Here is a 17,896-nt window from a genome sequence, read left to right as displayed (position 1 = left end):
GGGGGGAGGAGGGGGGTGGGATTGTCATATATTTATTAAAAATTCAGAAAATAATTTATCAGTAATTATATATTAGCCAATATGCATCATCCTCAATCGGCATATTCCACGATCACCATAAAATTTTCAAAAATCATTTTGTTAATATATGTATTTGATTAATTTAGTATTTTTATTGAATTTAATTTTATTAATTTTAAATAAAGAAAACTTTTTTATATTCAAAATGTTTAAAAAATAAATAGTCTGAATCATTTAGTATTCAAATCTTAATACAATATTTTACAACATAATAAGAATTTGAATATGTATTCAGATTCAAATATTTAAATCTTAATGCACATCATATTTATTCGAAATGTCATGATATTAACAATGAACTCATATCAATGTTATTTATTTCTGTTTTAATCCTTTTTCATTCAAATCAAAGGATTTACTTACGTACGTACCATTAATGCAACTACTAATTAATTCCTTGAATCATCTTCATTGGTGATTAATTCTCATGGCTTCCACATATGATTTCCCAACAAGTTCACGGTTGAGATATCCTCTATAAAATTCAGTGGCTCCCATTGTTTTGAATTTTGGTGGATTATGAGCTGTAACAAGGCTACTTGCTGGACCTAATATAACGTCCAATCTTGAACTCTGAAATGTTGCAACTGAAATCCTTTCTTTTGCTGAGCTCACCATTGATCTATGCTCTATACTTTTGTAAATTCCATTTGAGAAAATCTGGTAAAAAAAAATAAAGAAATATATATAAGAACGGGGCTACAAAGTCAAGTCAGGGTCGGGATAAGAGTTTTGGGTCAGAGTCAGGTTTTGAGTCCCGCATCAAGGTAGCGGTAATGTTTTGAGTCAAAGTCAGGTCTCGAATCTCGGATCAGAGTCGAGGTCATCTCAAGTCAGGGTCGAGTCTTGGATTTTGGGTCCAAGTTGAGTCTCTAGTTAGTATCTAGTCTAGGATCTCGTGTCCAGGGTTGGGGTTGGGTCTCAGTCAAACTTAGGTCCCAAGTCTCGGGTCAGGGTCAAGGTCATCATGAGTCGAGGTCGCGTCTCGGGTTTTAGGTCAAAGTTGAGTCTAGGGACTCGATAAAAGTTAGGTCTTAAGTCTTAAGTTGGGTTTAGAGTCTTATGTCTTGAGTTGGGGTTAATGTTAAGTCTCGAGTCTTGGGTTGTGGTCGGTTTTGAGATCTCCTGTCTTGGGTCGGGTTAGTTCTCGAGTCCAAGCTAGGGTTGGATCTCATATTTCTAGTCAAATTTGAGGGTCGATCTTAGGGCTTGAGTCCTAGATCAAAATCAAGTCTCGATTCGGGTCTAAGGTTAGGGTTGGGGTCAGGTCCTCAGCTAGGGTTTGAGACTCGAGTCTCGAATTCTTAGTCAAAGTTGGGTCTTGGATCGAGGGTCGAATCTCGGGTCATTATCGAATCTCAGGTATCAAGTTAGGGTCGAGTCTCTGATCTAGGGTCTAGAGTGACGGGTCAAAGTCGAGGGTTGAGTCTCATGTCTCAGGTTTCTAAGTTAAGGTCAGGTCAGATCTTGGATCTCAAATTTCCAAATGTGTATATATTCAAAATTCAATATTCAGTCAAATATGATCACATAAATTAAAACTATAGAGAAAAGAATAATAGATAAAGAGAAGAGAATGAGGGAAATACCTCAAAAGTATCTCCAGACTATGAAGGCGTTAGGGAAGGGTAAAATGGGAATCCAAATTCCATCCTTTTTAACTTGAAGAAGGATTGTTAAGGCAGAGGGATCAGAATGAGGGCAAAGTCCCATCACTTTGTCTGGTTGTGGACATGGTGGATAGTAATTCATCCTCATTGATTGCATCCCTTCTTCAAAAAGACTCTTCACTTCTTTTTCTTTAATCCCCAAAGCTTTACCCAACATTTCCAAAACTTTCATGCTTAGCTCCTTTATTTCTTCCGTGTACTCTTCAATCGTCTCTCTACATAATAAGTTATTCTCTTACTTATTTTCCAGTGTTTAATACAGAAGGGCGCGAATAGCGTTAATTACGTACCTAAGTGAAAGGTATAGCTTGGAAAATATAGGCATCCGCAAATGTGGAGGTGCGGTCTTCAAATAAAAAAGGTCTGCCCAGTCAAGTTTTTGTTCATCAGAGACAGCGAACAGCTGTCCAAATCCATCTGCATCGCGTGGTGATCGTTCAAATTTCTTCTTCTCTTCTAATGGAAGATCGTAGAACTTTTGAGTCTCGTGTTTCATCTTCTCCACCACGGAATGTCTCGTGTTTCATCTTTTCCACCACGGAAGAACTAACTCCATGATTAATCAACTGAAACATGTGGAAAGTTAGAATTAAGGAGTTGTCAAAAGACGACAAAAGATTTTATTTTTTTAAAAATGAACTAAAAGGAAAGTAAGACAAACAAGCTACGTCACCTGAAAGAAACCCCAGTGTTGAGCTGCAAAATGCAACTTGTTAAGCTCGAGATTCATGATGTCATGATCATTAGAATTGGCCAATCGTTGCATGTCAATGACTGGAACTTCCTTATTATTACGATCATTTGATGCGATTGATGAACTGTCATGATCATCACGTACATATCGCGATGGAATCGTCACGAGTTTCTTCTTGGCCAGCTCCTGGACAGAAGGAACTTTCTTGTAATTAACTTCTAGTTCTCCCATTTATGTTTAAGGGCATTCTATGGCAAGATAGTGTTGATATATGTAATAATAATTCTGCGATCACTTGTGTCCACATTAACATTCTATGATAATTTCTCAATTTGATTATTATAGAAAGATCTAATTATTGAATAATTGCGTGTGAGGGTTAACAAAACCTAATTAGCTTGTGAAACTTGTGCAAAACTGACCTCTATATCAAATAGGGGGCAAAATTAGTACTCCTTCCGTTCCTTTTTGAAACTTGTGCTCTAAAATAAGTGATGCATGTTTATGTGGTTATAAATTATTTTATTAAGGGTAAAATGAAAATTTTAAAGTTAAATTGTTACTAAATATAGAAATATGTCATTTTATTGGGACAAATTGAAAAGAAAAGTAAGTCACAGTTATACAAACAAATTAAAATAAAGAAAGTAATAATTTATAAGGACCACCATTATATTATATTGTATAACCATCCATCAATAATAAATGTCACCACCTAAATTGCGTATAAACGAACCACACGCAAACTAGACTATCGTTAAAAATATATTTATTTTAAAAAGGATTTCTTGTAGCCAATGTTTGACATTTATGTAATGACTATTCACATGTGATGGCAATGTTATCACATCGTGTAATCACATATTAGTACCCATCTCTTTTTCAAATGCTTCATTAAAGTCATAATTGAGGTTCTATTTTGTATTTAAATCATTTGCCACAGGGACCATGTTAAGTATAGTACAAGGCCTAATTTTCCACCACAATCAAATAATGTTATGCCGATAAGCTTGTACGTTACTACTGAAAACACATGTCATCTATATGTGACTACACTTTTTGGCTGTGAATCAATGGAATATTTTATTTGATCAAGCAGTGGCGAATCTAGAATTTTATGGTTATGGATGCTCTGAAAGTGGTGGAGTCAAAAATATAAAAAAGACATGTTCACGGTGAGATTCAAACTCAGGATTAACAACACTACAAGAGCCTTAAGTACCCACCTAGGAGCTAATGGACTAATTAGACCAATTGTTCATTGAGTGCTCTGTGTAAGTTTATATAAATCCTTCTTAATTTGTACACACACACATATATATATATTTCGAGATAAGGTTAAGGGTTGTTCGAGCACCCGAAGGACTCTATGCGGGTCCCCCCTGTGATCAAAGTCTGGACACAAAGGTTTTGATACTATGTTGAATTCTTGATGTGAAACTTCGAAAATGGCTATTATGAATAGAAATCTCGGAGCTCCAATGTGGGCTCTAAACACCGTGTGGGAAACAAAAAAAATAGAAATCTCATTAAGAAAATATGAAAAGATTTTTTAAGTTTGTAGTCTGAATAAGTCATAATATGTTTAAGTAGTTAAAATTATTATCTAGAGTGAAATTAATATTTTGAATTTATATTGTTACTAAATATAAAAAAAATTGTCACTCTGTTTTTTTTTAAAAACGAGATAAGTGTTAACAATACATCTAAAACATCACATTTTTTTTAGTTTCATACCTAATAACTAAATTATTGGAAGTGTAATATACTGTCTGTTTTATTGGTAAAATTTTGCCACATGAATAAAATATTTCAGCTTGACAAAAATAAAATAAGTCATTAATATTAACTAAAAGTTAAAGATTAAAGTATTACTATCCATGAAAAAAAACATTTTTTTAAAAAAATAATTATCTTTTAAAAGATAAAATTTAAAATATTTTTCTCATTCCCACCCCCACCCAAGCCATGACAATCCCCCATCCTTTTATTATTTAAATTTCTTTAATAAAAATATTTTTAAAAAAATCCAGACTTCACCCCCTTCCCAACTCCTTCCAAAAAAAATTGATACTCCCTCCGTCCCATTTTATATGTCATCCCTTTCTATAAATAGTTGCTCCATAATACTTGTCATTTCATAAAATCAATGCATAAATTACCATATTGTTCCTTTTTTACCCTTGTGAATTATTAGCCTTGAAAATATACATTTGCCCAACTTAGAAAAGTTAAATAAATGATTCATGTTCATTGGTTAAATTAATTAATCAAAATAAATTAATTCATATTCATTGATTGAAAACTTGAGTTCCAAAAAAATTAAATGAGGGTAGAAGGGTAAAGTTACATCATTTCTTAATGCAAGTGCAAAGTAAAAATGTGACATATAAAATGGGACGGATGTGTTGGGTTATGAAGGGTGAATAGGGCGTCACGCGGAAGCTTATAATTTGCAAATCATATGGTTGATATATCAGATGACAAAAACTTATACTAAAAATCAAAATATTATTATATCAAAACTAATTTTAAAGAAAAACATTGAAACTTTAGAGAGAATAAATCTCCCCATAAACAAGACTCTTAAACGTCTACATTGTGGATGTTATTGTTATTGTGTTAGAAGAAACAAACCTATATTTATAGAGTCCTAAAACCTTTCCTACTAGAAAAGGAGTCCTAAAAGGAGAGAATAAATCAAATATAAAATAATATTATATTTTCCTTTCAAGAAAAGTAAAAACATTTATGGTAATGTTTTTTTTTTCTTTAAGGAAAAATAAATCTTAAACTATGGTAAGAAAATCAAGGCAAAACCCTAACAGGATGGAGTATTAATGTTATAATTTTTTTAAAAAATAAATTCTACCACACACCATCTAAGCTTCTCTTCCTATTATTTTTTTTACATTTTTCTCGTTTTGTATTGAATATGTACATATATTTTTAGGAAAATATTATATATAACACAAAACGAGTAAAAAATTGAAAGCGTAGGGTTAGGTGGGGTGAGGTACAATTATTTTTTCTTTAAAAAATAAAATAATATCTACATTATTATTTGAAGGATAGGGACAGATGAAGTAAGAATTTTTCAAAAAACTTTTATAAAAGGAATTTTTTTTAAAAAAAAAAACTAAAAAAGTTGGGGGGGGGGGGGGGTTAAAGGAAGTGGTGGAGTGGGGTGAGAAATATATTTTACATTTTATTTTTATAATTTTTTTTTGGATAGTTATACTTTTATTTTTAACTTTAACTAATACTAATAATTTTTTTTTTGTTAAGGTGGAATGTAATTTTGTCCATTATTTTAACTAATACTAATAATTGTTTTTATTTTTTGTTAAGATAGAATGCTTTGTCCATGATTTTTGAAAATAAAAGAGAGGATGTAGTACACACCATGATAAGAGTGTAATAAAGAGAGAGAGATGCGTTTCTCAAACTAATAAGTGATAACTTATATAGGAAACTCACATTCTCAATAATTTAGTTAAAAAACTATATATAAAAAAAAAAGAATAGTTTAGATGTGTTTTTTTGACACTTTTTTTAAAATTAACTGGAAAAAAATTGTATCATACAAATTAGGACAAAATAAATAATATGCATATACAACCTATATATTGTCCGTTTCGGCCCGACCCCTATTTGGACTACTTCAAGGCCAATGGGCTTTAACGTTTTGAACCAAACAATCTTGAAAATTGATATCATATTAAAGTATATGATAATTTTATTTAAAAAGTTTAAACTTAAGCGTACACAAGCTCTTTTAATTGATAAAAGACATTATTTTCTGTTTTGTATCAGAAAAGTCACTTGATCTTTGCTATTATATTATTGATCTATTTAGTTGACGAACTTTTAAGCAATAAACTCGTTAATAATAAAATATGTACGTACCTGGAAGAAACCCCAATCTTTAGCTGCAAAGTGTAACTTGTTAAGCTCAAGATTCATGGAGTGATGATCATTAGAGTTGATCAATAAAAAAATTCGACTAGTGGTTTGGTTTGACTTGGTTTGGTATTGAAAAAAAAACCCGACTATATTTGGGTTGGTTTGGTTTTAACTAAAGAAAATCAACCCGACACCAAACCAACCCGACATTATATATGTAATTTTAAAATTTTATTTTATACATAAAAATATTTACTTTGATATAATTTAAAAATATTTCTTATACTATTTCATACTTTTTATCTTTTAATATATTATTTCAAGTTTAAAACTTAGAATTCGAAATGGTCCAATGAAGATTATAGTTCATAGATGTTGATAATTATAATAAAAACTTAAACCAAAACCACATTAATACTAATGCAAAAAGAAAATCAATTTAACACTACAATAATATTGAATATTTGTTCTTTAGTTTTACATTGGTTTAGACAATTAAAATACATAATCTAATTTTAATTTTCCTTAAATATTAGTAATGTAACTAATACTTATTAAACTTATTTTAGCATGATTTAGTACTTCTAAATTATGATCATTTTCATTATGACGTTGCAATATTTATTTTATATGATGATTTCATTATTATTTTTTATTAAATATTTTAGTGTCATCAGTACTCATCTCATATTTTGTGTTATTTTCTTAAGAAACACCTTAGATAATTGTATTTTGGTTGGACTAAAGAAATATTTGGAGCACAAGTTAATTGTATGTTTGTATGCAAACTTTACCGAAAAAATCCGAAAATCTGAAAAAATCCGAGGTTTATTAGTTTGGTTTGATTTATAAGTTTAAAAATTCGACACGATGGTTTGGTATTTGAAAAACCCGAAAAAATCCGAATTTTATTAGTTTGGTTTGGTTTATAAATTTAAAATTTTTACACAAATGGTTTGATTTGATATTTGAAAACCCGAACCAACCCGGTCATGTACACCCCTAAATTATAAGACGTTGCATATCAATTATTGGAACTTGCTTATAATTTGACATTTTACGAGTCAGGCCGGGCTAGCCCATTTTTGGTGTGGGCCAGAAAACGGTCGGCCCAACCCACAAGTACGTGGGCTACAAGCTTGCCAGGCCAGCCCACTTTTTTTAAAATTATGTTTTTTTTTATAATTATTTAAACAAATTATAAATTATAATTTAAAAATATTATCATAAATATCGACAAAACAATATTACATCATGTTAATGTTACTCCCTGTTAATCAAATCCACAAATAAAATTATCTTTTATAATATTTATTAAGGTTTTTTCAAATAAAAATATAAAAATCTAAATAGAAATATTAACCTAATTGTTTTGTCACATTAAAACACAAAAAATGTGACAATATTCCAACCATAAAAAAGTTAAAAATAAACTCCTTAAAAAAATCATGAAACTTATGGCGTATCTAACACATCATGAAATCTATGGCGTATCCAACACTTCACGATCATCTTCATCAAGCATATCTGAATCAGCTTGTGGCAAGGTTGTCTTAACATCTTCATTTTCATCTGTAATTTATATGCGGTTTCCATTAGTTAAATATTAAATAGATTTTGAGTTTGGATTCTCTTTAATTTTAAATTTTAATATTATATTAAATTTTTTTAATTATTTTTATTTGGCCCACGGGCCGGCCCTACCTATATTTCGCAAGCCCCACAAATCAGCAGACTTATTCAGGCCGGGCTAAAAAACCCTTTTCTTAAATGAGCTCCAAAAATCTTAGCCTTGCCCTATTAAATCCCGAGTTAGGCCAGGCCGGCCCAACAGGCCTAGCCCATATTGACGGCTCTACATATCAATTATTGGAACTTGCTTATAATTTGATGTTGCAATTGAACGGTCTTGATCATCACGTACGTATCGCGATGGAATCGTCACGAGTTTCTTCTTGGCTAGTTCCTCGACAGAAGGAACTTCCATGTACTGAACTTCTATTTCTCCCATATTTGTTTATCTGCTAAATTCTATGGCGTTCCAATATTGATAATTTGATATTATATTAACTCTACGATCCCTTGCCTTTCACTTGTGTCCACAAGTCACAACTACTTTGCATGATATTTCAATGTCATTAAATTATTGCGTGTACCACCAAAAACATAGATTATGTATGGTTATACACGTGCATGTACCACCAAAACAGTCCGTACAATTGGTGGGCAAAAATGGGACAAACAAAGACCATAAGCAGAATACACATGCATGTACCACCAAAAGCATATCTTTGCTTTGCTTTAGCATTTTTTAAATAATTTTTTGACTGTTTTTGTCTGATGGCTGGCCTTACTTTATTATTATTATTATTATTATTATTATTATTATGTTATTTCTTAATGACCAGTTATCATATTTTATAGCATCTGTTGTATTTATTTTTTTATTTCACTGTTACATTTTGTTGTTGCTCCATTAACAATTACTTCGACTTGTTTGATTATCTTGCCCTTCTGTTATTAATTGATATTGAATAGATGTCGAGCTTAATTGGTTAATGAAAAAATCTCTCCGTCGATTTCGAGGCCTCCCCATTTTAAAAGACGGAAATTTAGCTTAAGTTTATATTATTTGTTTTGTTAAATTGGCCGATGAAGAAATTATCATCGATTTCCAAAGCCTCCCATGTATATAAGACGGATTTTTATTTTAAGTTGTTATTTATTTTTATTTATGTTTATTTATTACTAATATTTTTACTAAGTGTGTTTATAGGTATTCTGGAGTCGCTTCCCATTGAAGTTATTCGAAAGGAGTTCGAATTATATTTTCGTTAACGATAGACAAACACTAGGTCGTTTTTCATATTACTTGTTTACTTTATTGTTTGTGTATATTTCATGTTTATTATACTTGTATATTATTTTTATCTCCTCCTCAATTTGAAAAAAAATGAATTCAGTCGGGAACCACAATTGTGGATTTCGAAGGATGCCTAAACACCTTCCCTTCGGAATCACTTGAACCCCTTAACCTAGAATCTATTGGTTTCGTAGACATTTTTTAATTGATTTCCTAGTTTTTTAGGTGGTGACTCTTTTAAAACTCTTTTTTCTTGAAATTCTTTTAAAATCAACTTAATTGATTCTATTTTTGAGTCATCACGACGTTTTTTCTTATTTGAATAAAGTAGGGATGTAAACAATACCCTTTAATTATATTTGGGATCAAAATTATCTTTGCCGTCTATGTTGTGGACCACAAATATCCTTAAAACGTTATCTTTGTCATTAGAGCTGACATGACAGTCCACCCAGACAGTCCAACATGACAAAAATACCTTCCTCTCAATAATGTTGTTCTTTTTTGTTCATCCCTATCACAAAAATAAAATCAAGTACTCCCTCCGTCCCATTTTATGTGAGGTAGTTTGACTCGGCACGAAATTTAAGAAGAAATGAAGACTTTTAAAACTTGTGGTCCAAAATGAATGATATAAATTTGTGTGGCTGTAAATCATTTCACTAAGGGTAAAATAGACATTTTATAGTTAAATTGTTACTTTATATAGAAATGTGTCATTCTTTTTTAAACTGACTAAAAAGGAAAGTAAGTCGCATAAATTGGGACAGAGGGAGTACAATTCTTTCATTGTTCTTGTTTGAGTTGTTGTTCGGGTTTGGAACTCCAATTTCAAAGTATGTTGAAGTTTGTAATTGCGTGTTGATGGATCGAGTTCATTGTTTGGGATTTGGAGTCATAGATTCACAAAATCGATTTTTAGATTTTTCAAGCTTTTAATAACCCTTTCATATATTTTTTTGGGATTTCAATTCAAATCTTCTAACCAAAAAATCAGTTGTTAAACGTCAATTTCAGCTTCAATCACAATATCCAAGCAATTTTTTAGTAACATTCAGTTAAATCTCTTCAAATTTTTGCACTTCAAAAACCCAACAAAGGATAGAAATTTCTCACCAACAAGCTTTCAAATGAGTAGCTATTTTTGAGTTTCAACACAAAAAGAATGACTTCAACAGTTTTTCAACATCTTTCAACCTTGAGAATTAAATTTTCAGCCTCAGATTTGATGACATCAAAACCCAAACAATGAACTCGATCATTCAACACACAACTATTATCTCAAACGTACTTCAACGCACTTCAAAATTGGAATTTTAAAGTCCGAACAATAACTCAAACAAGAACAACGAAAATACTATTTTAGAAATTATTATTTTTTCTAAAAAAAATTGTGATAGAGATGAACAAAGGAAGAACAACATAATTGAGAGGAAGGGAATTTTGTCACATTGGACTGCCTAGGTGGACTATCATGTCGGCACATATGGCAAAGATAACATTTTAAGGGTATTTGTGGTCTAAAACATAGACAACAAGGGTAGTTTTGATCCAAGAATAAATAAAGGGTATATATGAGTTATTTCGAATAGTTCGAGGGTAATTTTGACCCTATTTCGTATCATACATAACGAAGGGACAATTGAAACAAAATTTTTTTTACCCTCTCTAGGAGCTCCCACCCCTTTTGCTCCCTTGGTGACTCGAACTCGCAACCTTCGGGTTGGAAGTGAGGGGTGCTTACTATCCGAACAACTCTCTCTCGTCCAATTGAGACAGTTTCAATTTGGTTGTCCTATTTTCTTTAAAAAAAATTAGTCTATTTAAAACATAAATGTTTTTTTTTTCATTTTGACAACCTTTTAATTTTAATTTCCATATAACATGTTTTACACTACAAAATTGAAAAGTCCTTTTTTATTTTCTTAAACTATATGTAAAATCAAAATCATACAAACAAATTAAAATGAAGAGAGTAACTTATAACTAATTAAGGACCACAATTATATAATCATTCATTAGCAGATGTCGCTACCCAAATTGCGTATAAATGAGCTACACGCAAACTAGACTATAAATATGAGTCTGGAGTCAAAAGGACAATTTTTTTCCCTCAAAAAACATAAATGGCATATCAATTTTTTTTTAAACTAAAAGGGCAAAATCGCTCTCGAGGGAGCAACATCCTTTGCACATAATTAACTTAGTTTACTTTGTTAAAAAAAAAATGATTAAAATTGCTGCCCCTACAGCGATTCCCTGGGAGGCCAATTTATTTTTTGAAAAAATAATCAATTTTTTAAGAAATCGTTGCTGGAGTAGCTTTTTTTTTTTTTTTAGAAAAAACAAACTTTTTTCTGACAAAATCGTTGCTGGGCAGCAATTTTAATAAAAAAAATTAATGGAGTAGAGGGAGTTAATTATATGTAAAGGATATCGCTTCTGAGGAGAGATTGCGCCCTTTTAGTTTTTTTAAAAAATGATATGCCGTTCATACTTTTTGAAGATTTTTTTTTTATTCTTTTGGCTCCGAACTCTTATATATATATATAAAGTAATTTACAATTTGCACCCCCATTGTAATTTACTAAGGCAAGACAGGAAATAAGGAGTAAGAAAACAAAAATAAATGTTTAAATAAAAAATGCCATGCCTAACCTGTGAAGTATTGGGAGTTTAGGCAGACTCTCACCCCTCGTTAAAAAAATTACTTATGTGATATATGTGAAGTATTTTTCTTTAGCTTTTTTTTTAAAAAAAAAGTATTACATATATAGAATTTGGATTCTCTAATTAAATACAAAATTAGAGATTGACTTAATAATTTAGGGTCCATTTGGGGGTGAGGCTTCCAACATGATATTCTTTAAAATATTTTGTTGATATATAGTACTAGATTAATTTAGTATCGCGATAGAATCGTTACGAGTTTCTTCCATTTATGTTTAACTGCTTAAGTCTATGGCGTTCCAATATTGAATAATTTGATATTATATTAACTCTATGATCCATTTCCTTTCACTTGTGTCCACAACTATTTTACGATGGTATCTCAATTTCATTAAATTATTGCGTGTGAGGTCAATAAAACTATCACAATTAGTTGGCAAAATTAGGACAAACAAACACCAAAAGCAGAATATATATAGAGATGTACCACCAGAAAAATATATTTATTTATATCCTTGTTACATGAGATATATGTGGGACAGCGAAGTTGTCTTATTTTTTTTTGGTCTATTTAAAAAAGAATGTGTTTTTTTTTTGTTTTTTTGATAATTTTTTAATTTTAATTTTTCACATGACATGTTTAAAACACACAAAAATTAAAAGTATTTTTTTACTTTCTTAAATTATATGCCAAGTCCAAACGATACAAACAAATTAAAACAAAGAGAATAATAATTTATAAGGACCACTATTATATAAGGGAAAATTGTATATAATAGCAAACTATTAATTCAAATTAAATGCTATAAATATAGTTTTGATTTAATTGTACCGCATAGCAAACTGTTGCTATTTCACCTCTCTCCTGGTGAATCTCGCTTGCCACTCTCGTTCTCTCCCTCGCCTCTCTCGTTTTTATACAAACACAAGTGTATAAAGTGTGTTTGTGTTTGTATAAAGCGAGAGAAAATTGTATATATACATATATTTTCGTTCCCCTCTCTCCCCTCTCCCAGATCTCGCTCGCCACTCTCCCAGATCTCGCTCTCTCACTCGCCTCTCTCACTTTATACAAAAACGCAAATGTATAAAATGCGTGAAAATTGTATATAAACATATATTTTCGTTCCCCTCTCTCCCCTCTCCCAGATCTCGCTCACTCACTCGCCTCTCTCACTTTATACAATTGATCTTTTTGTATATGTATACCAAAGCAGATTATACAACTGCTTTCTTTTGTATATGTATAGCGAAATATACATATTTATGTTTGCTATGGAGCGCAAATTATGCAAACTTTGCTATAGCATACAAATATGAATTTTGTGTTTGCTATATGTGAAAGTTGCTCATTATATAACTGTTCATTCGTAAATGTCTATTCAAATTGCACATAAATGAACCACACACGTATAAAGAAATTTGTGGTTTGCACGTATATCCTTTGCTATGACTTACCCCTTATCCTACGATTTTTCTTTTTTAATGATTTACATCACAACATATTTGCTTCACTACAAAATTATTAAAAAGTCACTTTTTAAAATAATTTACAAAGAGCAAAACAGGACATTAGGAATAAGAAAACAAAATAAAATCAAAATTTGTTAAAAAATTGAGTCGTATTTCAACCCAATCAACTTGCAAATATTTCCAATCAATGGTCATGTGTAGAAAAGGGTATGTCAAAATCGGTTATATTTTTCGTTAATAAATAATAACATGATTGAACACTTTGTGTCATGGCAATAACATAGGTGAAATCAACATTTATACAAATAGCATAACTGATTTTTTTTTCAAAATTTGATGACATATTTGAATTATTTTCCTCTATTTATGGGTTGTGTTTGGGCTTGTATTTTACCTAGATGTGTCATTTTCCAAATAAATTTGTCAATAATGTCATTATGTTAGGATCTAAACAATTTACGTTTAAGAATTCCATTCATTTTATCACTTTAAAAAATAGCAGTTCACCAATTTCATCTATTCACCGTTACTAGTATTATCAATCATTATGAACTATCGTCACTGTCTCCCACTATTATCAATTACATGTCATCATCCATCACCAATAACCACACAACCATCATATTGTCAATCATTATAATCAGTTGTCGTTATCACAGTCACTAGCCACCATTTACAATCATCACTATCAACCATCACTTAGTGTATTGCCAACCACCTTCGCTAATTATTCATCACCACCATAAACTATTACTATCATTCACCACAACTATCAATCTCAACTGTCAACCACCATACTTCTCTCAAAAAGTATTTATTAAAAAATCATTAATTTTAACAAAGATACATCTAAAAATAAGATGTTTTTGATAGCTTGGGCAAACAGTTAATCTAACTTCCATCATTAATGTAACATTTAGCAAAAGAGAAAACCGCTAGATATTGTTGTTGTTGTTGTTGTTGTGTGTTCTTTAAATGTATACTAAACGCGTGCAAATTATCGAATGAATTAGCCAAAGACATAAATAAATTTGAAGTCGGAATTACCTTAATGCATATTATTCATGATATTAATATTCAAACACATATCACATACGCCATCATCTCTAATTACATATTTACTTTTGAATTGACATATCTATTAAGAAAACAATGATTTGACTTAATAAGTTTACTATTTTACCTGGATGGATTAAAAATTTAAGATTTTCAAAAAGTTCTATATTTTTCAAAATTAATTAATTGAGGATATAATAGAATTTTTTTTTGTCTTTTCTTGATATGTCAAAATGAACAAGCAAACAAGGACAAGTAAAAGAGAAAAATTAGACAAGTAATTAGGAACATATGAGAGTATTATATCAAGGGATGTTTATTTTGTTTTAATTCTTTCATAATGATAGGATTAACTTACGTACAATTAATTCAACTACTAATTAATTTTCATGGTGTCCACGTATGATTTCCCAACAAATTCACGTGTGAGATATCCTTTATAAAATTCAGCGACTCCAATTTTTTTGAATTTTGGTGGATTATGAGCATTAATAAGGCTATTAGCTGGACCTAATTCACCATCTAATCTTGGATTTTGAAATGTTGCTACTGACATTCTTTCTCTTTCTGAGTTTACCACTGATCTATGCTCTATACTCTTGTAAATTCCATTTGAGAAAATCTGGCAAAAAAAACTTTACACAAAACTCACAAAGAATAAACCAAATAAAACAGATAGAAAATGGTCAAAAATGCTTGAAATTGAATAAAAATGTCTCTAGTTAACAGTTCAATCTAAAAATGCTTTCTTCCCGCTAATAGTTTGATAAAAAAAAATCTCGTATTATTATCAATGGATAAAAAAATATTATTTTTAAAAACTAAATACATTATTCTTTTTCTTTGTAAGCATATTGTTTTCCTAATAATAATTTTTTATTAGCAAGATGCTTTATTCTTTTTCAATTCAATGGGGAGAAAATTAAGATATAAAATATTTACTATTGTATACGGAACTTTTTTATGGTTATCTAAATGATAATTAATTAAGGGTTTATTATGATCTTACATCTATGACCAATATTATCAATTAAAAAGATACATAAAGTTATTCCATTTTAATTGATAAATTATGAGATTAAGAATAAAAAAATTATTTACTAATTAAAATGATTTTTTTAAAAATAAGGTTCTTTAAAAAGTAGTAATTTTTATTAGGAATAGAATGTGTATTATTTTTTTAAAAAAATGCTAATTTTTTTATTTGAAAAAGGACATTTTTAACTCATTAAGTAACAAAGAGTTATTTTTGAATCAACCTATTGTGAAAGTATTTTTGGACAAAACTATTAATGATAAGACATTTTTGAATCAAATTATTAATAAATGATATTTTTAATCAATTTCACGAAGTTTTAAGGACATTATATTGTTGGGATATTGTTTACTGAATTCCGTAAAGCAAATGAATTTAGAAGCTGACCATGAATAGATTCAGAAGTCTAAAGGTTTACTATATTATTAACCTCTTTTACGTGACAATTTTAGCATATGTTAATACTCTTTTCTTTTTCATCCGTTCTAATAAAATTACAACTTCCTTCTTTTGGAGACAATTTAATCTTGATTTTTTTAAATTTTAATTACTCTTCGTGATATGATTTATGAATAAAGATATCATGACATATAGTTTAAGACAACATAGTTTAAAATATTTTTTTCCTATAATTTTACACTCATTTACCTTCACATAAAATAGGATGGATTGAATCGAGTAATCATTTCATCAATTACTTCCTCTGTCATTTGATAGTATTTTCTTTTTAATTTGTCCAAAAAGGAATTCATTTTTATATGTAGTTTAATTTCTTTAATGAAATAATATATATAATCACACAAATATCTAAACGACTTTTTCTTTTTCAAATTACAAGTTATCTTATTCAATGTCATCACATAAATTGAAACAGGAGAAAAGTGAAAGAGAAAAAAAAGTAAATGATGAGAGAATGAGGAATTAGTACCTCCAAAGCATCTCCAACATTGACTACAAAGGCATTAGGAAGGGGCAAAATGGGAATCCAAATTCCGTCTTTTTTAATTTGAAGACCTTCAATTTCATTGACTTGAAGAAGGATTGTTAAACCAGAGGAATCTGAGTGAGGGCAAAGTCCCATCACTTTTTCTGGTTGTGGACATGGCGGATAATAATTCATCTTCATTGATTGCATTCCTTCTTCAAAAACACTCTTCACTTCCTCTTCATCAATCCCCAAAGCTTTACCCAACATTTCCAAAACTTTCATGCTTAGCTCATTCACTTCTTTTGAGTATTCTTCAATTGTCTCTCTATCATACAGTAAAATTTCTCTAAATTAATATTGTCATATGTATGTTAACATTTTGAATAGTATTATGGTAGATCGTTAGTAGATAAAGGACGTTAAATTACGTACCTAAGCGAAAGGGGAAGCTTGGAAAATATAGGCCTCCGCAAGTATGTCGGTGCTGTTTTCAAGACAAAGAGGTCAGCCCAGTCAAGCTTTTGTTCATCAGAGACAACGAACAGCTGTCCAAATCCATCTAATTCCCCTGACGATTGTTCAAATTTCTTCTTCTCTTCCAATGGAAGATTGAATAATTTTTTAATCTCGTCTTTCATCTTCTCCATCATCGAAAAATTAACTCCGTGATTAATCAACTGCAAAATATAATTATGAATTTTTAAACAGAAACACAAGATCTACAACAAACTTTTCATCAATTCACCGAAAAAAGTACCTGAAAGAAACCCCATTCTTTGGCTGCAATGTGCAACTTGTTAAGCTCGAGATTCATGGAGTCATTGATTAATCGTTGCATATCAATTACTGGAACTTCTTTATAATTTGATGATGCAATTGAAGGGTCCTGATTATCACGTATGTATCGCGATGGAATGGTCACGAGTTTCGTCTTAGCCATTTCCTGGACAGAAGGAACTTTCTTGTAATTAACTTGTAACTGATCTCCTGTATGTGTTTCCATGGCCATATTGATTTATTAACACTTGTTTCCTCAACTATTTTATAATCCCAATTTAATTATCCTATACATATTGACTATAGGATGATCTAATTAGATTATTCATGCGTGTGTGGTTGATAAAACTTGATGGTATTCATCATAGGAGTGGCAAACGAGTGGGACAAGTCGAATATTTGCTGATCAAAAATATAAATGGATAAAAATGTGTTATCCAATTAATAATATGAATAAATATGAATATTCATATTATAGTATAATAATAGGAATTCTGTTAAAAGCTTCAGAAGCAAAATCTCTTGCCACACATTGACCCCACCCCCTACCCTGTCTCCAACCCCTCAAAAGAATTAATTTTTTTCAATTGGTTTTTTATAAAAAAAATTAAATTTATTTTTTACCACTTACGCCACCCCCTCCGCCCAACCACCCAACCACAAGCTGCCTATCCCCCAAAAAATGTAAAAAAGAAATTGATATGTTTTTTTTTTTGAAAAAAAATCTTTAATTTTTCTATCA

General features: G+C 30.3%; 2 protein-coding genes across 3 annotated transcripts in view; both read right to left on the bottom strand.

The window, feature by feature from the left end:
- Nucleotides 1-320: 320 nt before the first annotated feature.
- LOC102602191 (uncharacterized) overlaps nt 321-17,896 on the bottom strand; it is a 45,972-nt gene continuing 28,396 nt past the window's right edge. The window contains exon 10 of the mRNA XM_006355566.2: nt 321-741. Within this exon, the coding sequence (XP_006355628.2) occupies nt 490-741 (252 nt within the window). The 3' untranslated portion in view covers nt 321-489. The remainder of the gene's footprint in view (nt 742-17,896) is intronic.
- LOC102602863 (protein SRG1-like) lies at nt 14,733-17,466 on the bottom strand. Of its 2 annotated transcripts, none has more exons than XM_006355568.2 (4): nt 17,135-17,466; nt 16,810-17,054; nt 16,378-16,702; nt 14,733-15,035 (listed from the first exon to the last, which is right to left on the bottom strand). In XM_006355568.2, exons 1-4 carry the CDS (start codon nt 17,384-17,386, stop codon nt 14,790-14,792), a joined length of 1,068 nt encoding a protein of 355 aa, XP_006355630.1. In that variant the 5' UTR covers nt 17,387-17,466; the 3' UTR covers nt 14,733-14,789. The 2 variants fall into 2 exon arrangements, with proteins under 2 accessions (XP_006355630.1, XP_015167922.1); XM_015312436.1 differs by having other exon boundaries at nt 14,923-15,048; nt 17,135-17,465.

Source organism: Solanum tuberosum, unplaced genomic scaffold (genome assembly GCF_000226075.1).
Source record: "Solanum tuberosum cultivar DM 1-3 516 R44 unplaced genomic scaffold, SolTub_3.0 scf00204, whole genome shotgun sequence".
Lineage (NCBI taxonomy): Eukaryota > Viridiplantae > Streptophyta > Magnoliopsida > Solanales > Solanaceae > Solanum > Solanum tuberosum.
Note: the sequence above shows the minus strand (reverse complement) of the source record. Positions and strands in the feature narration are given on the sequence as shown.

Bases quoted from the DNA above. Each gene is read 5' to 3' on its own strand.
- LOC102602863 (XM_006355568.2), bottom strand. From the start codon at position 17,386: ATGGCCATGGAAACACATACAGGAGATCAGTTACAAGTTAATTACAAG. The intron at 16,703-16,809 runs GTACGTAATTTA...ACTGTATGATAG, and splicing joins AAGCTTCCCCTTTCGCTTAG to AGAGACAATTGAAGAATACT. The intron at 15,036-16,377 runs GTACTAATTCCT...TTTTTTTGCCAG, and splicing joins ATGTTGGAGATGCTTTGGAG to ATTTTCTCAAATGGAATTTA.